Source organism: Strix uralensis, chromosome 3 (genome assembly GCF_047716275.1).
Source record: "Strix uralensis isolate ZFMK-TIS-50842 chromosome 3, bStrUra1, whole genome shotgun sequence".
NCBI lineage: Eukaryota > Metazoa > Chordata > Aves > Strigiformes > Strigidae > Strix > Strix uralensis.
The window spans coordinates 63,446,723-63,469,952 of record NC_133974.1 but is presented as its reverse complement, the minus strand read 5'-3'; the positions used below and the strand labels follow the sequence as shown (position 1 = coordinate 63,469,952).

At 39.1% G+C, this 23,230-nt stretch overlaps 2 protein-coding genes across 2 annotated transcripts; both read left to right on the top strand.

The window, feature by feature from the left end:
- Nucleotides 1–4,261: 4,261 nt before the first annotated feature.
- TAAR1 (trace amine associated receptor 1) lies at nt 4,262–12,418 on the top strand. The gene is made up of 4 exons (XM_074864776.1): nt 4,262–4,315; nt 5,505–5,584; nt 8,964–9,091; nt 11,319–12,418. Exon 4 carries the CDS (start codon nt 11,354–11,356, stop codon nt 12,416–12,418), a length of 1,065 nt encoding a protein of 354 aa, XP_074720877.1. The 5' UTR covers nt 4,262–4,315; nt 5,505–5,584; nt 8,964–9,091; nt 11,319–11,353.
- Nucleotides 12,419–21,075: 8,657 nt separating this feature from the next.
- Nucleotides 21,076–22,233, top strand: TAAR2 (trace amine associated receptor 2). Its single transcript, XM_074864594.1, has one exon. The coding sequence runs from the start codon at nt 21,103–21,105 to the stop codon at nt 22,231–22,233; it is 1,131 nt and encodes a 376-aa protein (XP_074720695.1). The 5' UTR covers nt 21,076–21,102.
- The last annotated feature ends 997 nt before the right edge of the window (nt 22,234–23,230 follow it).

Sequence of the window (23,230 nt, the reverse complement as noted above, 5' to 3'; positions counted from 1 at the left end):
CTCGTAGCTGTGATCGTGTCAGGATGCAAAGGCAGCAAGGGGTGTAGGAAGCAGTAATATCTTTGAATATTGGAAAAAATAGTCAACCTTTAGGACATCCCTTTTCAGAAAAAAAGAGTAAGTATTTGCATACAGTTGATTGCCCAGCTCACTTACTGCAATACATAATAACATAAAACATATAAAAAAAGAGTACCTTAGAGATAGTCCTCAAGATCAAGAGATGACTTTTGTAACAGAAATTTTTGAACATGTACTTCTAAATGAGTGTTAGGAGTATGAGACATATTTGAATTTATCAAATTCAAATACATGGAAACATTAAGGTCAGTTTTTTTAGGATTATTATTTTTCTATTCTGCAACTCACCTTGCTGTGTTTTCCAGACATTTGAGATTGCTTTTTGTACACTGAAAAAGTACTATTGAGTTATAGTTTTGGGATTCTTTAAGGAGAATTGTTTTTTTCAGGCAAAATTTTCTTAGCAACTCATGTCAAATTTATGAATGGTTTTGGAAAAAAACCTCATTCTGCAATATTTACTAAAATATTAGGCAAAATATTATAATGACAAGGGCTTTTAATGCCTTACCATTAACTCCATTAAGCTGAGCAAAGAGAGTACAGTGAACTTCTAAGTCTATGCCTAAGTAACTTGCTAAGTTACTTAGAGAATCTTTAGGATACACTCCCCCATATGTGTTAGAGACATTTCTGAGTTTTCCATACAGCATTTGTTACTGTGTTGGCTAAGTGCTGCTGTCTAATACCTAAAGCTCTCTCTTTTCTCTTTTCATTTTGTCTTCACTAGGAGCCAGAAGTCTTGACTTATTGTTCTTTTCATTGAAGTCCAATAAAGTCAAATGGGGTCAGTGAGTTTGCTATACTACTACTACTAAAATCAATGGTGGTACATCAGTTTACATCTGCTGATTGTGCATCTGCAGAGACAGAGATGTTCTGCATTTAGTTGTGAATTCAAATGGTTATATTCTGTGTTTTTTTCAGTCTGCCCTGCATGGAGGCTTTCACACCACTTGACTGGGTTTGGTTGGAGCTGGAAGTCATCAGCTCTGTCCAGGAGAGATAATAGAGACAGTGATCCATCTAGCTCCCACCCCAGCAGAAGTTAGGTTCACTGGTCCTGTAAAATCCCTCGTACCTTCATTTGGCACCCAACTGACAAACTGTACAAAAATTGATCAAAAGTGTACAAACCTTTGTTTTGTTCTCATCCCCTACTTGGTTAGTAGTTGTCTTCTCCAGTTTTCTCAGAGATGTTCTTACGCTGAGTTGGCTGCAATAACTAACATAACAAAATTGTGAAAAGACATTATAATTAATTAATGGAAACTTATTGTTCAAAAGAAGAAATATACTTGCCTAAGTAGAAATCAGATGAATCTGACACTGAGATATAAAAGGGAAAAGCAAGCTGTAAAAACGTGGCCATTAATGGACAGTAATGTGCTTCTTGGTAGCTAGACTGAAACACAGAAAGCTTTTGGCAGGTGTGGGTAAAAATGCATGTGTGGTGCCTTTCATAACAGATGTCAGTTAGCTATACCTCAAGAGTATCAGATGGTTGCATGTATAAGGACCAGAGCTATAAAAAAAAATCTGAAGTTTGATCAATCATCATTACCTAGCAACAGGCTTAAACATTTATTTTGTTGAAGACTTTCTGAGCCTATCTTTAATGTTACACTAGACATTTTAGACTGTTTATTCATGTTAACATTAGCCTCTGTTTGCAGGGATTCTTCCAAGTTCAGCATTAGACTAAACAAAAAGCAGACAGAAAACCTCTCGTATTTGAGGGTCGTGCAACACTTAATATAACCACTCTTGTGTTTTGCCAAGAGAGTCTTACAATGCTATTTGTTTTCTGACAGGTCTTTCCTCAATGATAGAAGATTGTTGCTCTTCTATCACCAAGGATGCAACCCGTACCCCTCCTGGATTTGCAAAGGCACATCATTAGATAATATCTTGATGTCTTACAAATATTTGCAATCACAGCACTTCTATGAAGCTAGGAGTAATTTTTATCCTATAAGGTAGATGAGGAGATGAAGTGCAAAGAAACTGATGTTTGCAGTAGACACTAAATTAGGTGGTTAACTTGAGATGCCAGAATAATTCATATTACAAAAACACTGTATATAGTCAAAACATGATTGTCCCTGGCTTCATGTGCAAGTGCTGACTACCTGGAAAAATCAGCTCCTGGCATGCACCCAGAAAATGAGGAGCACATGTTCAGTGAAAGCTTCAAAGCCTGTGGTATGAAATGACCCACATAATATTGTGTGGTTACAGATGCATATAGAACATGTTAGAAAGGAGGGAAAGGAAGAAGGGAGCTTGTACAAGGGTCCATTTAAGGCACTGGTCCACATGGGCAGCTGGAACAACAAGGGTTGCAAGGCACAGAATGAAGAAGCAGTAACAATTGTAGATAAGAGCCAAATGGACTACAGGGAGGAGAAAAAGAGGGTGGAAAAAAAGAAGAGAGAGATTTACTTTCTCTTCACCAACCCTCACCTGCATGAATAAAAAGTTATGCAAGCTGGTAGAGGCACATTTAAACAGCTAAATCTCCTGTTGTTGCCATCTGTTCCCTCTCAGTCTCACAGGTATTGGGCAGGAGATGGCTGGCAAGCAGGAACTTGATAACAAGTAATAAAGCAAAGTCAAACTGACTCCAGTGCACCCTTACCTCTTTTTTGGTGATCTGAAAAGCATATTCAAATGACATACAGCAGCTACTGAGAAGATAAATGAAGCTGTTCTGGTGAAAAATCAGGCTGCCCATGCATGTCTTCCTGAGACTGGGCAGCGGAGGGCACAGCCTCTGGCACTGGTAGTTTCGGCAGTTGTTGTTCTGGCAGTGCCATGATACCAGCAATGCTCATTCACAGCATTGCTGCTTCCTGCAGTGGCAAACAACCATGGAAGCAAAGAATGGCACTGGCAGATCCCCCCTTAAACACAGCCCACAGTGCAACAGCACTGGCATCTGCAGTCTGTTGGGCTTACAAATGGACAATTAGAAGCAATCAAACTTATTCAATATTTCTAGGAAATAGCATGTGTCTGATAAAAACAAATCCAGCATTTGTGAAAGGCAACAGAGAGTAGTTCATGAGAATGGAGGCTACGGAAGACTGCTTATTGACATGTAAGCCTTTATGGACAATTTTAGGGCTCAGTGGCTTCCAGTAGAGTAGCCACAGTTCCAGACTAGAATGTGACATTTCAAGACCTTCACTTCACCAAGAGTTGTCCTTCGTGTTCAACCTCATGTCCGCTGTGCCACCTTGCCAGGACCATACTTTCCTGTCTTCCAAGCCCACCCCAATCCCAAATCCTCAGGGAGAAGTTGTAACCTAAGCCCCACAGGTCCCACTCAGGGCTCAGTGAAACCTCAGGGGAGCAGGCGCTGGAAGGCATGGCTCCCCACCAGTGCAGCCCACCAGCTGATGCACACAAACTGACCCAAAGTGAGTCAGTTCTCCCTGGGATTACTTCTTTCTGGAAGAACTCTCCTCCTTCAGTTCCACAGCAATACTAAAACTCTAACTGTTTGAAGATGCGGTTGCCAGTCAATGAGCAGTGCTTTAAAAAACAACAAGTTGCAGTTTGGCCACTGCTGATATGTAATTTGGACATATTTAGGCATAGTTCCTCTGTTATGGTAAAAGCTAAATAAATAGGAAGTCAGTACCTCTAAAGTCCCTGCTACAATGCATATAAACACCAGATCATCATAAATAAAAGACAAGCAGAATTTTTTCTTTAGGAGGAAACAATATCTTTTTAATCAGTCTTGTTTTCAAATACTGTTGAAATATTGTGGTTGGATTTTTTTTTAGAATATCCAGTTTGGGATAGACAAATCAAATTTTCAGAGAAAACTGAAATGGCTATAGTTTGTCAACAAAATTGAAAGGAGGGTGAGAAACATCAGGCTATCTTGAAAACAGTTCAGTGCTGCTAGCTCCATCTGCCCATAATAAACATTTGTCTTTATTTTGTATGTTTCTTTCCATGAACCTGGCTTTAACTTAATTCAGATGGATTCATCTTTGCATATGCTAGTGGCTTGTGCCAGAATAGATTTATTATCTGCTTATCTTTTCTGAATATTTAATGTTTACGTCATCCTGCTGACAAGATTTTTCCAGCAGGCTGTAAACCAGTCAGACCAAACGTGCAGCCACTCAGCTGGAGGGTTCATGTGGGATAAGTCACTATCGCACTGTATCCACAGGCTGCACCGGTTCGTGGTGAGGAAATAACTCCTGAGCAGGTACTGTCTCCGTGTCACGCAGTCCGAAATATGGTGAGCTGCTAATATATTAGTCTGGGATATTATTTTGTTTCAAAGATGACTCTTCTATGGTTAGCGCTGAAGATAATAGTCATTATTCTGCACAGATCACTGCTTTCTGTAATGAACAACAAGAGCACCAACAGCAACGAGGTTTTGGTGGTGGCTGAGAGGATGATTTAAAAAAGCCATTCATTCCCAATAGCTGAAAGAGAAACATAACTAGGGGGCAAAACTCTTTTCAGGCACAGCTATGAATTCAGAGTAAGGCTCTTTACTTTCTGTGAAGTTATTCCAGGGCCATGAGGATGAAGAATGACAAAGCTGGGATTGTACCTGCTTACTGCTCACTGCCTCCCTCCTCAGCTTTCACCTTCATATTGGAGGCGGTGTTTGGAGGCTACCAAATATCTACAAAACAGCACAGTCCTAAATTCATTCCCATGGGCTTGGTGGGTGCACAGGAGCACTGGAGAAGCCCAGGGGACCTGCCCCACTGCGTGAGTGCCTCTGCTCTGCACCCGTATTGCGGCTGTGGGGATGGTCTTGCCCTGCCCTGTGGGCAGAGAGATGAGGGGCTGCCCCAGCCCACCGGGGAACCCTGGCGCTGCTGTCTGCTGGAGCAGCTTTTGCAACCGAGTGGAGGCAATGGACTGTGTTGTGGCATTACTTAGCAGGGCTATCAGATATGTAGAAACCCCCTTCACCCCATGTGGAGATAATTTCTTGGCTTTGGATGGATGTGTTTTGCTTTGCTGTAAAAATATTATCTTCTTGGAATCTCTTATTCCTCTGTGCATTTCAAAGATTTGCATTTATCTTGAGCTTGGATTTATAGTCCTGATCCTAAGCACTCTGAGAAAGCACAAACATCACATTACTCTGTATAAACAGATAGTTTTACTTGACAAGGAAAAGTGATGGTTTCCACTGAAAAGTAAGAATATAAACCATGGGAAAAGATCTAGAGGCCAATCATCTCACCCGTTCTTCTTTAAATTCCTCTGGTAGAATTCTGGGCTAATTTCAGATTGTCTTCAGTGGAATTGTACCAGGTTTGCAGCAATAGCGTTCAGATTACTCGTTGGCACATCTTCTTGTCTAACTATATAATGAAATATTTATTTTGAACTAATAGCTCACTGGGAATTTGTGCTTTTCCCCCCAGATTTCAAACATATGAATGGAAACTTAAGAAGACAATTTTTTTGCAACGCTGTGTTTTTTTTCATGAAGACTGCATAAATGGTGAGTGGAGTTATATACTTTCAAAATTCCTCTCCGACCATGGGGCCACCTTAGAGCCTACAGTAGTTTTAAATCCATGGTTCTCCTTGCAGAGAGCCAGTTTTTAAAAAGAATCATAAGAAAATGAGAAACTTTCCTCTGTCTAATATATATTGTAAAATGATATTTTCTGCCAAATGACCAAACTGTACCCATAGAAATGCAAGCTAAAAGAATCACAGTAGAAATCAATGTTGTCCTGCCTTTTGGTTTTTTTATGGTCATTTCCGAGCCCCATTCTGTTCCTTCCCATTTCCAGTGTCCCTTTCACAGTCTTGCCTAAGAAGGGCAGAATAATTTTTTAACGCATTTTTCAAATGACAAAAGTGCTATTTCCATTCTCTTCTGGGGTGTTTTCCATTTTAATTATTTTGGTTTTTGAAAACAAACAAACAAGAAGTGTAGAAGAGCTGAAGTATGCTAACAGTGTGACATCCCTTTTTCTTAATTTTCCAAAAGTCTGAAGACTAATTATTGCAGAAATCTAAATTTTGCAGAAAAGAAAGCCACAGCAACAATTTTCTAGACAAGTTTTTACTTTGAATTTTGATGTATAACTGCTTTACATATTACAGACTCAAAAGACTGTTGAACACTATTTACAAGTGCTCTGAGGTCTCCCAAAAATAGAGCTTGACATATTCTCTTTAATATTATAAATAGCAAGTTTGAGAATACACATCAGCATTAAGCCACATGAAAATGCTTTTCTGAAGCATCTACAACAGCATGAAAACTTCTTACCAAAGTTTTCTCTAAATCAGTTGTCAATTTGGCCTGCTTAATTACTTAATTATCTTGATATCTTATAAACCGCTACTTCACATTAATTTCAGTAAACATACCATTAAATACCACCCTCCCCATGCTTGAAGCTTCTTCTAGGTCTGTGGTTCATTCCTTTCTGATGCGTATGGGTCTTGCAGTATAAGCTGCTGCGTTCAGGGAGAACGAATGCTAAGTGCTATGCCGGTGGGTTGGTGTTTGGTAGAAGAGTGAAGGGCATCTTCAGAAATAGGCTTTACAGAGACATCATCCTGTTGTGCCTTCCAGTGGCTCCGACCGAGGGCAGCCTCCTGCTGCCATGGGGCTGCTGAAGGCATCTCCTGGTCCCTGCACTGGCCCTGGCCCCGCCTCAGGCAGTTGCGCTCCCCAGCTAGACCCAGCCCGCTCTCTCCCCTACACTTTGTAAAGTGGTAGGTGTTTTGCAGCTCTTGGTCCTGAGAGGATTTTGGTAGGAGCAAGAAGACTGGCCAGCCCCACAGATGAGTCTTTTCTTCTTTAGACGCAAAGTCAAGGTGAGAGCCCAGCCACGTTGATAACAGGGACAAAATTCACCTTTAGTGTCACTAGGTCCCTTTCTCTGCATTTCTTCTTTCAAAAATACATTTCATTATTTTAAAGTATATAGGCATTTTGGGAAGTCAGCTAGAGAGGGAAGATGGCCTGTCCCTGACACCTGCACTCAAACTGGCTGCTCTCAGATTTGTTATTTGTTATTTGAACTTCCCCTCCACTAGCATATTCCAGTGTTAAGTGCGCACTGCAGGGACAGTGCAGGCAGACAAGATATGACTATCATACAGTCATCTGATAAATATAATAACCCTATAACATTGGTTTGCATCATCGGGTTTTGACTATTCATTTTATTTCATGTCCCTGAGGACTCCTAACACTTCCAAAGTCCTCAACAGGTTTACAAAGAAGCAGATTGCCTCCTGGAGAAATGTCACATGTGAGAGGAAGAATGGCAAGTTGTTCTTACATTTTATTACAAGTCAGAAACTGGAGGGAAATGCTCCCTGACTGGACTCAAAATCTGGTCATGAAGGGAGGCAGATCAAAACCCCAGACTTCACAGCTGGCTGCTGCCTGCCCCCTTGCATGGAGCAGAGCTGCTCGGGGCAGGGGAAGGCTCCCCTGCCCCAGAGGGTGCCCCAGGGGTTTGGCTGATTGCTGCCAGGTAGCTGCTTCTGAAACAAACATTTCAAGCAGAGCTGCCTTGCCAGATTGTTCACTTCAGTTCTGGCCACTGCACCACTTGAAGGAGAGGCATGGCAGGGGAGCAGTGTGTATGCATGCGTGGATGTCCTTTGACCAAATCCACATAATAAGCTGGCCGCCAGACTTTTTTACAGCTATGAGTTTTGTACAGAGTAAAGCACATTGGATTTGTTCACCTAAACTTTACCTTCCTACAATATGTATGTGTCAGTATGGTAATTACCAAGGCTTAAACATTCACTCAGAGAGAAGTCCCTGGCTCCAAGGAAGGCCCACAGCTATGTATCTCAAAAGGTTGAAGGCCTATCTCAGAGAACAGTATTTGAGTGCCTAATGTCACTTTGACATTTCCCCGACTATTCCACGTGGTTTCTCACTCAGGCTGATGGTTGTTTCTGCAGGTTTTTGAGTTGGTAAACTCTCTTCCCATAACAAGAAGAACCTTGCATTGCAACACTCCAGTCCCTTTATGAGTCCACCCTCAAGAAAAATAAAAGAACTGAGTTGTTTGCATTTCTTTAGATTTTTGCACATAATATAAAGAAGCAGTAAACCCACATCATGCAGCAGATTTTGCAAGAAGTAATATGTTAATCTACCTTGTTGCATATGTCCTTGAGGCACCCGGCATAGCTGGGCTTAGTTGATGATCACCATATTAACAGTCATTTATATTCAGCAGTATGACTGTTTTAAAGGGCTGCATGGTCCTTTGTTGAGCAAAAAATTGATGTTGCTCATCTGTGACGCCAGTACAGCCAATAATAGATGTTTACTTTAAACACCTTTTTGGTAGCTGTATCTTGCAAATAGCTGTTAACTGATTAGGCTGTTAGATTAAACCTGTTTGTTCAGTAGAGTAATCAAAACTAGGCTGGTAAATACACATCATGTCACTCAGTAGACAATATGCCTTTTCAAGGAAATCTTACATTCTGCTGTAAACTACATATAATTATTTATTTTCCTGTATTTTAGAATCTCACAGAAGGGTCACTATATCATGGGTTTTGTTCTGCACCTAGATAATCTCAGACTACTCACAATATAACCACAACATTTAATCAAACAAGTAAAGGTACTTCAAATAAGTTCAATTTACCTATAAATAAGGCCCATTAAACAAACATCAGTGTTACAGCCATTATTTTGGTCTTAAGTGGGTGACAAAATAAACAGTTTGAGCTACTATTCACATTAACAGCTGCTCCTCAGACCAGGAGCCAAGAACACTATTCATTGCACCCAACATCCTCCAGCAATGTGCCAGAGCTTCTGAAGGTTGCTCTGACTGTGGATTAAGTCCCTGTTTTCTCAAAATTTGTGTATCCAGAACTGTTATGATGGTGAAAAGGCTCAGCTGTCTTTTGAGATGGTCTTCAAAAGGAAGGGGTGACACTCAATCAGCAGAAAACAAGTGAGCGTCAAGAGCAGACTTCTACCCAGCGTGAGGGGAGAAAGGTAGGAAGACATGATTTTAAAAGGATGCTTCTTCATATTTCTATTTTATTGAATTTTAAACTTTATAATTAATTATGGAAGAGAAGTGTTCTTTCTTGTTGAAAACTTTTCCAGTGTTCAGCTCATTTGGACAGTTTGCCACATGAATTTTGATTTATTTTATTTCCATTTCATGCAAAGCCACACACTTGATCTCAGTTTGCACAATATTTTGGTTGGAGGTTGGAGTTTCTTCTTTCTGTTTGATGAAAAAACAAAATCCCCTGAAAATAAGGGGGTTTTTAAAAGAAAAACAGTTTCCAAGGGAGATCATATTTCTTTAGGCTAAACAGTTTCTCTGTTAGAGAACAATAGGGAAGTTATTAATCTTTTAAATCGAAAACTAGAGATAGCACATTAATTATTTTTGGTTGCCTTCATAGCCTGATTTGCTATGTTTGTTTAATTTATATACACATAAACAAATGAAGATCAAAATCTATGTGGCACGTTTATAAGCTGAATGTGCTTAAAACTTTTGTAATTATGTCCAGTATATACAGTTAAATTGGTGTTTAATTCTTTCTGCTATGAAAATTGAAAATTTGGGTTAATAAAGATCGAGCCGGCTGTGCTTTCTCTATCTTGGGTGTAAATGCGCTGAAAGGAGGAATGACAGGAAGGAAAAGAAACATGAAGAGACAGACCAAAAGTGAAGGGAAAAAACATATGAAGTGATAGTTAAAGTGAGGTGGAAAAGAGCAGAGATGGTGTTAAATATTAGTAGACAGAAAAAAAGGGGAAGCAAGAGGCACGCCAAACAGTAAATTAATACACTCTGATTCCATATGTCCTGTTTTCCTGAGACTATCTCTGGATGCACCTTGTCCCTGGCACTCGAGTGCCACTGCCTGGCACTACTTGAAAATCCCTCTATATAACACAAGCTGTTAGTGGTAGATACCAGAGTTTCACAAGCTATAGTTTATCATCTATATTCAACTTCCATTTAGCTTCTAATGACATGGTGCGCTTGTAATAACATTAGTTTTGATATGGGAAAATATTAATTATTCTGTGTGTTCTACTGAGAATAACCAGAGGCAGCAAAGTCCCAAAGCAAATGGCTTAAATTAGTACTGGCTGAATTGCCATGTCAGTATTTTTCTGACTTAAACAAACATGTTATACCTTAACAATAATGCTAGTGAATAACATATGTTATTGTTCTCTATTTTTCACAATAATACAATTTTTCTGTTAACTGAAGGAAAACCAGATCTTTCAACAATGAATATTGCTTGCCAAGTGCTTAAATATTTTCATCAAATGCTTTTGTAAAAAGAGAGACTTGCAAAAGGGACGTGCTACTGCATACACAAGAGAAACACGCAATATTTGTGTCCTCAGATGCAGACTAGACCAATGTTCAGAAAATGTTTCTCTCCATGTTTGGCTAAAAGCAGTATTAACATAATAAATATGCATAATGATGCTAAACTAACTAGATCCTGACAGCAAAGGTATTTGCTTATACAGCAGCTAATGCTTCAGATTAGTCAGGCTCTTCCATTATATTTTGGCAGCAAAAGGGCAGAAATGTTTTTTTTTTTCTTAGAACTTTTCCTTACATCTCTATCTACAGCTATAGCCCACGAGAATTTTGCAGTAAGACTTAATTTGGTGAGGCAGTGCCACCTGCCTAAAAACTGAGGGCTTATGGAAACTTTTTGGTTTTGCCAGGCTGCCCAGCGGGTTCAGTTATTGCTATCAGGACAGGGCTGGAGGAACTGCTGAGCAGGGGCTCCTCAGCTTTAGCCTTCTGTTTTAGTCTTGTAGATCTTAGACTTATGTATCAAAAAACAAAATGAGGGAGCTTCAGAATCTAGAATGACTGATTTTCAAGAGCAAAGTGAGAGATACAGAACTCCAACTAATTTTGATGAAGACTAGGACTGTCCAAACAGAAAATAGCAAAAAGGACTTCTCATCTGCCCACTAGACAAGACATTGCCCAGTGCAGGCCTCTGGGAGCCACTGCTGTTCTGGTGTGAAGACGCCCCATTATACAGATTATTTCATCAAATGAGATTCCCATTTCAAAGGGAAGTCTAATGATAAAAGTGTCATTCTGTTAAAAGTATAGTTATAAAATAGTTTCATCCTTCACAAATAATGAAATGTGAATTTCCTACGCATTCAAAAAAATGAAGGTGTTTACAATTGCCCTTTTCTTTCCTCCCTGCAGCTCAGACTGTATAGAAAAGAAAAAAACAGTTGTAAATGTACCTCAGGAAAAACAGTACCAGTGCTGCATATCTATGTGGATTTGAGACTTCAGTAAGGATGCAACTGTGCTGTGAATCCATAAATGGCTCTTGCATAAGGAGCAGCTGGTCAAACAGTATCCGTGTTTCCATGTATATCTTCATGGTTTGCATTATTCTGGCCACAGTGCTTGGAAATTTGACGGTTATCATCTCAATATCACATTTCAAGCAGCTCCATACGCCTACCAATTTCCTTATACTTTCTATGGCTACAGTAGACTTTCTGCTGGGATTCCTCATCATGCCTTGCAGCATGGTGCGCTCTGTTGAACACTGCTGGTATTTTGGGGAGCTCTTCTGCAAGATCCACACAAGCACAGACATTATGCTGAGCACAGCTTCCATCTTCCATCTTTCCTTCATATCCATCGACCGCTACTATGCTGTGTGTGACCCTCTAAGATACAAATCAAAGATAAATACTTTTGTTATCCTGGTCATGATATTTGTAAGTTGGATGGTCCCTGCTGCTTTTGCTTTTGGGATGATCTTTCTAGACCTAAACTTGCGAGGGGCAGAAGAGATATATAATCATGTCCATTGTGCAGGAGGATGCTTTGTCATTTTTAGCGAAACTTCAGGTGTTGTGGCCTCCATAGTGTCTTTTTACATCCCTGGATTTGTTATGCTGTACATCTATAGGAAAATATACTCTATAGCCAAGAGGCAGGCAAGATCCATTGATGCAATTAGCCAAAAAAAGATGCAATTTGAAATGAAGCACCACATTTCATTCTGCAGAGAAAGAAAAGCTGCCAAGACATTAGGCATAATAATGGGGGTGTTTCTCATCTGCTGGAGTCCATTCTTCTTCTTTACAGCAACCAATCCATTTATGAATTATGTGATACCTCCTATTCTCATTGATGCTTTGGTTTGGTTTGGTTATTTAAATTCTACATTTAATCCAATTGTTTATGCATTTTTTTACATGTGGTTTCGCAGGGCATTAAAGCTGATTCTGTTTGGAAAAGTTTTTCAACAGGACTCTTCCAGGACTCATTTGTTTTTAGAATAACATGCTTTAAATGGTTGGATTCCTGGCTTTGAATTTTTGCCTGGAGGCTGAACTCCAGATGTAAGAGCTGAAAATGAAGGAAACACCTATTTGTTTACTCATTTATCAAACCTGGGTCAAGCAGATAAGCAACTATTGTGCTTTACATCTTCTTTCATTCCAGATTGGGATTTGTATATGGTGTTTTGGTTATAGCTATTTATATGCAATGCACAGAAGAGCAAGACTCAAGTTTAAAAAAACTTACAGCAGTTTATATTCCTGCTCTTGATCATTAAGAAATTATTCTGATCCAACAAATTAATTTCTTGAACAAGGTGTGTTTATATTACAATATTTGTGTTTATTTATTGTCCTCTAGAAAGAGCAGAAAAGCCTTTCCTTTTGAATTTCTAGACATCTTTGAGTAATAACACAAAACTCTTAAGTTTTGTCCTTCCCCTTCAGTATGTGTGCAGAGGTCAAACCGGGCCCATAACCAGCCATATCAGCACACTCCATGGAGGGAAGATGGGACAGAGAAAAGTTGTGCTGCTCCTTCTGTTTCCATTTCAACTAGTGCTTGTCACTTATGAGTTTGTCACTTAAAGGCTTTACTGCTTAATGAGACCAAAAGCATGTTTAACGAGATCAAAGACAAGAAAAAAAATGATGTATGGAATTAAAAGCAATAGCAAAAAGCAGCACTGAACCTGACAGTGCCAGAAAATTATGCTTGTCTAATGAATGTTTTGATGTAAAATATTTACCAGTTTGCATCTCACAGAACTTTCTTTTAGCTTGGACATATTGTTATTTTGTCTGATGGCAATGCTGTGACAGCTGGTGAAGAAAGTATATAGAGAATTTTGAAGAAATGCTATGGTTGGCATGAATGGAGTGTGAATGGGGCAGAGTGACTGTGGAAGAACCAGGAGGAGTGACAGAAGAAGGCCTATAGGAATGGTTTAGGGTGATGGCACCTGGGTGAGAGTCTGCCAAGGTTACCTCTGTGGTCAGCTTCTCAGGACACCCAGGCGAGCAAATCAAAAACTAGCACATGGTCACCAGCTGAAGAAGACCCACAGACTCCAATTTTTTTAATCTATCACCTGGCTTTTCTAGAGTTAACATGATACCAAACAGAAGGAAATAATACTTCTGGCCTGATCCTGTGACATCTGGTTGGACTATGAAGGACCAGTCCTGGGAATGGACAGGAAAGGATTAGTACCTGAGAAGAGACTATGGAGAGAAACTGATGACTCTGTATTGAAGTAAGAGCTATGCTCAGCAGTAAATGATGTCCTCCATTCATGTTGCTTGGATAAGTGCACATCGTATGTGTATCTTGTCTTTCTTTTCCGTGCTTTGTAGAGCACTGAAGCACTCTATGCTGTACAGCATAAAAGGTGAATGATGTTACATTTCAGCAGAGCAAAATATCAGGATCTGAGATTGTCTCTTCTACTGTTTCATTGCCATCTTGCAAGTTTGCACTCTCCAAAATGACATAAAAAAGAACAATGAAATATACACCACATCATCACTTGTGCTGCGGAAGATAATCCTTGCTAGTGGCAATATGACTACTTTAATACTTTATCTCACAGAAATAAAATAAGTTAAGATTTTTTAAAAAATCTATCTTTCTGATAGATTAATAGGTAATTCTCTTCTTCCTTCATCCCCAGTGAGTCTGGCTACTGTAGTCAATTTTCTCATGCTCAGTGTTACCTTCTGAAATGAACTGCATGATCACTTGGACATCGTGATCTCTCGAAACAGCAGTTTCAGAAGTGCCATTTCTTCTGGTAGTGTTATAGATTGAAGGAAAATAATCTTTCTCTATGAGGAATGTCACCCATCTGAGGTTTTCTAAGTATATTTAGTAAGTTCAGCACATACTAACCTAGTCCCTTCAGGAAGTCAATGGAGAAATAGTTTCTTTCCCCTCATCCACTGTCTATATCCCTGAAAATTTGGAAATATTACTGTCTTTCCAAAGAATTTCAGCTCTACTAGAGTTCACAGCTGGTCAGTCTGTCTTCATAATGTCTTCTGGAATCTTTATGGCATTATCTTCTGGTTGCAGGAGGAGTTTGTGAATGAATATGATCCCAGCTTGCTTGCAGTATAACCTCTAGTTCAAATACAGCACACACGTCTGCAATCTGTGCCTAGACCCTAGCCTAAAGCTAATCCACTTAAAACCATAAAAAACAGACTCACACGTCTGAAGGTTGATAGCCACCTAATCTAAATTTAGACATCTAAAAATTGAGCACTACATCTGCTCTAGTCATTAGTAGCTCTCTTCATACTCACTAGAAAAATAGTCACCTTCACAGGGTGTTTTGTCTCACCAGCTTGTCCATTTTTAGGTAAGTTGAACTGTTCCTGCAGATGTTCTTTCTCTTACTACCAAGAGGGATCTCCCAGTCACTAGAATAGATATTTTGATGATTTTAGATATAATTTTTAGGGAGCTGAAATGAGGATCACTCATCACAGGTGAATCCCACACTATGGAAAAGTTGGGATGATCCTGGAACTCCAAAAATGAGTCAAAGGCCAGTTTTCTGGAACTAGCAGTTAGATGTCTTCTTAGGACCAACTCTTGACTAGCAAGAGCCCTGAAATGGGATTTTGGATCTAGGGAGTGATCCATAGAGCTACTACTGAAGATCTGTGTGAATAGCTACAGTTCAGGGACAGTGGTGGGATGGTGGTTTGTAAAGTCCCAGAGGCACACACACAGTTCCCCATGTCCTGCCCAGGAGCACATCAGGAGGGAAGCAGGTCAAAAATTGTCAGCAGCCAGTAGATCATCCTGAGGACATAGGGGAAACCTTGGGTTAGGGGAGTCTCAGCTATCCCATGCATGCTGTGCAGAAGTTTGGAGGATGTCATGGTTTAACCCCAGCCATCAAGTAAGCACCATACAGTTGCTCACTCACTCCCCCAGAGGGATGGGGGAGAGAATCAGAAGGGTAAAAATGAGAAAACTTGTGGTTTGAGATAAAGACAGTTTAATAAGTAAAGCAAAGCTGCTTGCACAAACAAAGCAAATTAAGGAATTCATCACTACTTCCCATCTGCAAGCAGATCTTCAGCCATTTCCAGGAAAGCAGGGCTCCACCATGCGTAATGATTACTTGGGAAGATGAACACCATAACTCTGAATGTTCCCCTTCCTCCTTCTTCCCCCAAGGTTTTATTGTTGAGCATGACATCATATGGTGTGGGGTATCCCTTTGGTCAGTTGGGGTCAGCTGTCCCAGCTGTGCCCCTCCCAACCTCTTGTGCACACCCAGCCTCCTCGCAGAAAAAGCCCTGAGGCTGTGTAAGCACTGCTCAGCAATAGTTAAAACAGGGGCGGTGTTATCAACACTGTTTTCATCACAAATCCAAAACATAGTACCATACAAGTTATTATGAAGAAAAATAACCCTATCTCAGCCAAAACCAGTAGAGAGGACAACCCAATATCATGGCTGCACAAGATCACCACAAACTATTTAGTGTAAATGGAAATAATAGAAGACGTTTTCAATGTATAGACCAACAACTCCCCTGCAAGCTGGTCTAGCCAAGATGTCACCAATATTTATTCTCTGCAGAATTAACAAGGGGCTTCCACACACAGACTGTTGGTGACCTTCATCCACCCCTAGAAGGCAGTTCTCCTTGTTCTTAATAACCTACAATATAAGTCAGCTTTGTGCACGGCCCAGCTCAGAAAGTTTCAGAAATAACTTTTTCCTCTGGTGTCCTATTACCTAAAGGTGGCACTTTCCCGAAGAGCCTCCTTGCCTTCTGTTTACAGAGTGCCTTCTCTAGCAGAGCAACTTTAATGAAGTCCCAGGTTACTTTCTCTCATTAGCTCTAATCGCAGGCAGCGCAAAGCTATTTCTCACGGTGAAGGGGATGTACAAATGAGATGTGTTAATGAGGCCACAGGGACTCTATTTGAACCCAAGACTGAAAAATTAGGAGAGCACAAGAAAAACGCCTCATGCAGTTGTCCGACCAGATTATGAGTTAGGTCTGGAGAAGCAGAATGTACCTTCCTGCAATCTCAAAGTGTCATCATGTAAATGAAGTGCAAAGGGTATTGTTAAACTCTTTATCAACACATTTAATTAGTGACCTTATTAAACATTTCCCAGATGGCTACCTTTTTCAAAACAAATGAGTCTCCAGTGAGTGATTTCATATGTCTTAACTTCCCTGAAAACTTGTGCAAAGCAATTACTCCAGCATGATGAAAGGCTCTGTTTCACCAGTAAAGCTATGTCTGTTCATTTTGCCACCAGTGAGCACAATTTGCAATGTCACCTTCCTCTCATGCTTTGTACAGAACTGATAGTGAATTTCAGAGTCAAGCTCTGCTGTCTGTCCACTCTGCTTTAGTGCCTGTAGCTTGTGTTTTGGAGGTTGTAATGTGGTGCTGCAGCCTGTGAGGTGACGCCTGCTATGGCCTCCTGCATGGTGGTCCCACCTGTGGTTGAGCCTTATTGTCTTTGGACAGCAGATGCAGCAGAATGGGGGAAGAGGAGAAGCACTAACTGTCCAAGCAGGACCCTTCTAGAAGTCTCACAAGGAAAGCTTCACTCCAAAACAGAGTATTTTAAATTGCTAGATAAAAAAATACATTAGTGCAGTGTTCAAACAGAAAAACTGAGCTCTCAAACTGGGTAAATATTACAAAGTGTATGGCTTTCCTTAAATCATTAACTCATCTAGGTTGTGCACACTGTGCGCTCTCTGTCCTCTATAATGCACTCATACCCGTTCAACAAAGAAGAAAATACTAGATACAGTCAAACATAACATACTAAATGTTCTACAAAAGTCTTTTACTTCTGTAGTTTTCCTGATCATCTTAGTTACCTACAACACTGCTTCCACAGTAATGCATCTAAAGACATAATTCAGAAAGACTACACTTATCTGTAAGCACTTTTTGACTAGTCTGTTTCCATTAGACATAGCTTAATTTTTGTAAACTTCTATGATGAAATGACTGGCTTGATAGACAAGGGGAGAGCGGTGGTTATTGCCTACTCAGACTGCAGTAAGGCTTTCAACAATGGCTCCTGTAAGGTCTTCATAGAGAAGGTAATGAAGTATGGGCTAGATGAGCAAACAGTGAAGTGGATTGAAAACTGGCTGAATGGCCAGGCCCAGAGGGTGGTGATCATTGGCACAAAGTCTAATTGGAGGCCAACTGAGGGTGTACCTGAGGGGTTAATACTGAGTCCAATCCTATTCAACATCTTCATTAATGATCTGGATGATGGGGAAGAGTGTATCCTTCCCAAGCTCAACCATTCTGTGATTTTATGATTCTATGAAATTTAATTCCCATATTTACTGAGTCTTGCTTAATGTTACATAGTCTTGCTTAACCAGATTTTTCCAACTAAATTTAATTTCCTACTTTGTAGGTTTTTTGATAAGATCTTTTCACCTTCATGCTGACACTTTAAATCCAACCAGCTGCATAGGTAATTGAAAATGTTTCTGTGTGATGACTATGCAATAGCCTTTGTAAAACAAATTCATTTCCTAAGAGATTGGATCCACAGGTAATTTAGGCAGTGGGAACTCCACAACCCACTTGTAGAGGTCTCAACTTATTTCTTATATTTAGAGGTCTTACAGAGGTCTCTATTATTTCCCATAGTTATAGGAAAAGTCAATCTCCTTAAACACTGAGTACTCACAGCATACTGACTAAAAGATATGTAGGTTAAAGAGAGATCACTGAAAGCAGAGTGCATCCTACACCCTTTAGACTTTCTCAGTTGCCAACTGGAGAAAACAATTCTTTGAGAAAATTTGAGCTTGTCTTTTGCTCTCTATTGCTGGGACTTCTGCTTTACTGAAGCGGTTAGTAATAAGTAACCAAATAGTTCTCTCCAATCAATAATTAAGAACAACACTGAAATGATGAGGTACAACATAAAGGAAACTCATAGGCTATGTTTTACCAGTGAAAATAATGACAACAATTTTCTCTCCACACTGCCTTTGCAGTACAGCAGTGCTTCACACGACTAATTCTCAAAGACAATTTCTAAGGCCCTTTCTGTAGTCTTGTTTTAACACAGTTAAACAGTTTCTTTTATAAAGGTTTCAGTTCCTGTACATTTGTTAGCAGTTTTAGACATTTCATTTCTGAAAGGTGAGATGTCAAACTGTTCCCCCATCCCTGTCTTCTGTCCCATGCTGAAAGGAACACCAGCGGTGAGGCACATGGAACACTGCTTTCTGAAGGTAATGCTTTTTCAAGTGTAGCCTCTTTCCACAGATTTACTTTTTTGAATCTAATATAATTGTGTCTGCATAGATTTCTGCACAGATTTATGTTTTAGCAACTTCTTTTAATAACTAATAATCTGTGTGAAGCTTACATCTCTCACTTGTTTACTTAAAAAGGAAGTTACTAGACATGCCTGTCTCAAAAATACTAACAGATCTCAAAGATAAAATATTTCTGCTGTACACACTGACAAAATTTTATTATTTTTTGAAGTTTGTAAATAATTCTGTTGTAGATAATCCCAGATATTTGCCTTTTATCTCCAACAGAAAGTTTCCTTGTTTGTCTTTAAAGCAGCTGCCATAAAGGTAGACTCCTTTAAATGTTCTTACTGTTTCCTTAATTAATTTTAAAAACCATGTTTATTTTCTGCCCTGTTCTTATGACATACTGTATATCACATTCAATAAAGATCCTGTCTCTGCTGAATAGCAGTCATTTACCCTTGGTTTTGTAATGCATCTTCAATACATCTGCATGAGGGTCAGCATTAAGTCTCAATACCCACCTCTGACCTCAGAGGACTCCACTTATTCACATTATTAGTGAATTAATTTGGTCTTTTCTTGTAACAAAAGAAATACTACCTTTCCTAATTTTTATTTCTTTATCAATAATAGATTTCCCAGTAACAGATGATAGATTGACCTATATTAACACTTCTTTTTTTCCATTTCTGTAATATGTGGGGAAGATTTTCTGTACGTTATGCGAAAGCTGCACATGCAGCCAGCATGAGAGAAAGTGCTGTTGTGGCCCATTAAATTACAAGATAGTAATCTTCCAAGGTTATTAAATATTTCATTTCTAAGCTTCATTAGAAATGGTAATGATTAAAAAATGTGAAAGAAGGTATTGGCCACTAAAATAGATAAAACCCAGAACATCTTTCCTTCACCTTTACCTTTAGCCTCTCCATTCAAAGACTCATTTTGATATGACTTGTATCTACCTTAAGTCACCAAGATAGCTCCTCTATATGTGAGGGTAAATGAATTAATAGAGCAAACAAAAATAATGGTCTTGGGAATACAGACACTTGGCTTTGTTTATCTTCTGTTGATGTAAACCCCTAAATTATATACATATTTTTAACTCAAAATCTCCTGGGAAGTAAATGCAATGTCATAAAAGAAAAATAAATTCCCACCTTTCATTAATCTGAGCCAATTTACAGAGGGGTGTCTGCCTTTTACCGACATTGCAGTTGCAGTTTTGCAGGACAATAACAAAACAGAAAAATGTCTACTTAAAGAATCTATTGAAGGTGTTATTAAAAGAGATGCAGGTAGGATTAGCCAATAACAATGACTTCCAAGCACTCTTTTTAATCTTTTGATGCTCTGCTTCTGTATTTTCTTTATTCCAAGGGGTTACCTAGTGGACCAAGCTGCTTCCCAAGTTCCTTTTAAGTGGGTTAAAATACTGTGGAGAAGAGTATCTCCTTCTGCTTCTATTTCTAAATTTGCTCTCAGTCCAAAACAAGTTATCAGGAAAAGAAGTGGAAGAAATGGGTCTGGTTGTCCCCAGATAAATGAAGGGAATTTTTTACCCCTTGAAAATATTCACTGGTGTATTCATTTGCAACTACTGCAGCTGGACCACAGTCTATTACAGGAGACAAGAGTCAACCTATCTCCCCTCCCTTTTAGTTAGTGGAATTATAATCATAGAAAACAAGTATATATGTAGGGAAAGAAAGGAGTATTTCTTATCATACCAATTTTACAACCTATTTCCATGAGATGCATTCATTGCTAATAATCCACAGCAGGTGAGTTTAGCATTGTAAATAATTTGGAAAAGGGGGTTTTGGCAGCTGATTTGTGATTCTCGAGATGAGAATTTAGGTGAATATCTCATTAACTGAAACCTGCAAGAAAGCTGAGGTATGTCAGCTCACATAACATTTCTCCTATAGAAAATAAACATCAAAAAAAGATCATTCTAAGATTGAAGAGACAAATAAATCCTACATAGTATTTACAGACTGAAGTGACTTGAGGGCTTTCTTTGCCTATGCCTCATTTTCTTCTAACACTTTAAAATTACTAAAATTGTGATATATATAAAGTACAAGAACCATATTTTACAAAATGCTCCAGATACAATAGATTGCGCAAAATAAAATTAATGTTATCATATAATTTATTTCATTTAAGATGTAATTAAGTTTACTTTCAACTGCTTGTTTAAATATTATTTGCAATGAATTTTCTAATAGCTTCCAGTTATCAGATTTCATGTACCATTTTGGAAAAATAATGAATTACAGTTGGTCCTTATTTAAGCCAAAAGAAAGTTTGCCTCTTAATTACTTCATTTCACTTAGTAATTGAGTTCATGCTCTTGACTTATTTTATCTTGTATTCTCATGTTAGGATTTGGAATCTTTTGGAAACTTGTGAAAATTAAATCTGTCTATGGAACTGCATCTCCAATAGAAAAGTCTAATAAAGGATTGATTATGCTTTCTCCAAATATCTCAAGGGATTTGACTGATTGCTCTGAGTTTGGAAATAGATCCTGTCCTGAGAGCTTTAGGTCAGCAGCAGTACGAGGGGTAATGTATCTATTCATAACAGCAGCCTTCATTCTCACCATCTTAGGGAATCTGGCCATAATCGTTTCCATCTCATATTTCAAGCAGCTTCATTCTCCAACCAATTTCCTCATCCTATCCATGGCTGTCACGGATTTCCTGCTGGGCTTTGCCGTTATGCCCTACAGCATGATGAGGTCTGTGGAGAACTGCTGGTATTTTGGGATGACATTCTGCAAAGTTCATTACAGTTTTGACCTGATGCTCTGCTTAGCTTCCATTTTCCATCTTTGTTCCATTGCTGTGGATCGGTTTTATGCAATCTGCCACCCTCTGCATTACGTCAGCACCATGACTGTCACGGTCATAAAACAAATCATAGCAGTGTGCTGGTCAGTGCCCACTGCTTTTGCTTTTGGTGTGGTTTTCTCGGAAGCTTATGCTTCTGGAATTGAGGACTATGAAATACTGGTTAAATGCTCGAACTTGTGCCCTATTGTGTTCAACAAACTGTGGGGGGCTGTTTTATTTACAGTCGGTCTATTTGCTCCTGCTTGTGTTATGATAGGGATTTATGTTAAAATTTTTACAGTCTCGCAAAGGCACACATGTGAGTTGTGCCAGGCACACAGGCACAGTAAAAGTGACAAGAAAAATGAGCTTTCTAAGAATAAAGATAGGAAAGCTGCCAAGACTTTGAGTATAGTTATGCTGGGTTTCTTAATATGCTGGTTTCCTTGTTTTTTCACAATCTTAATCGATCCATTTTTAGATTTCTCTACTCCTTTACCTTTGTTTGATGCTCTAAACTGGCTTGGGTATTTAAATTCTCTCTGCAATCCATTAATATATGGCTTTTTCTATCCATGGTTTCGGAAAACGTTTAAGTATATCTTAAAAGGCAAAATATTTAACCCATATCTTCGTATGATAAAACTTTTATCTGAAGATCAGTCACAGTAATAGATTCTACTACTGACAGCAGCTCTAGAAATGAAGAAGAAACTATGAGTTACTGAATATTCATGGTTCAGTAAAAGCCTGAAATGTGCAATATGAATTTTATGAGTCATCCTGTAGAATTATGTCACCAAATATTTCTTTAATAAAATCAGATTCATTTTGTATGATATTTATTTACCGCTTGTGTTCACTCTTAATGCCTTGATAGTGTTTCAGAAGATAAGTCTTTCTAGAATCTCTTAACGCATTGGGTTTGGGTTTTTTTTATTTCAGAAAGTATTTAGATACAGTCTATAAACTCAATATTTCATCTAACCTTGTATGCATGCAGCTATCTTTCCTGAGGTTCACAATCAACAATATCCTAAACTGAACACATCCCAGGCTAATCAGTCTTTATCACCCTTTTGTGACTGGGGCATTAGCAGATGTATAGAGTATGCTGTTATTCCCAAGAGTGTAATTTTGGCTTGAAGTTGACCTTTTCCCCTGAAAACAATAGAATTGGGTTTTCAGCCCTTATCCTCCATGTGCTTTGTACTTGGGGAGGAGTACTTGGGAATGAGAGTACTGCTCACACTCACGTATGTGCTTGTCCTTTCTTTCTTTAGATGTCAGGCTCCAGATGTTATAAAATGTGTTTGCTGACAGCCCACCCCATATGAACCCCACCACACTTTCACACTGAACTGGAGCCTCCAATTGAGGTCCTTGCCATGCTGAGGTCCCTCTGAAGTCAGTAAGAGTCACTGCCAGAGCTCACATCAGTTACATGTTTAAAATAAAGTTTGCCGAGTTGTCGTTACTGAATGCAGCTACTGAAGGAGTCTTTTTGTGAATTGTACCTCTGATTTACCTTTCGCGGTATGCATACAATGTATACTCTACCCTTATTAAAGTCTGACTACCAAAAAGTCACCCATATGCTTATTCAGTTCTTGGCTTATTGCACCAATATTAGTATGGCATACTAATATGGCATACATATGGCAGTGAT

Excerpts from the sequence above, each read along its gene's own strand:
- TAAR2 (XM_074864594.1), top strand. The coding sequence starts at position 21,103 with ATGTTAGGATTTGGAATCTTTTGGAAACTTGTGAAAATTAAATCTGTC.
- TAAR1 (XM_074864776.1), top strand. The coding sequence starts at position 11,354 with ATGTACCTCAGGAAAAACAGTACCAGTGCTGCATATCTATGTGGATTT.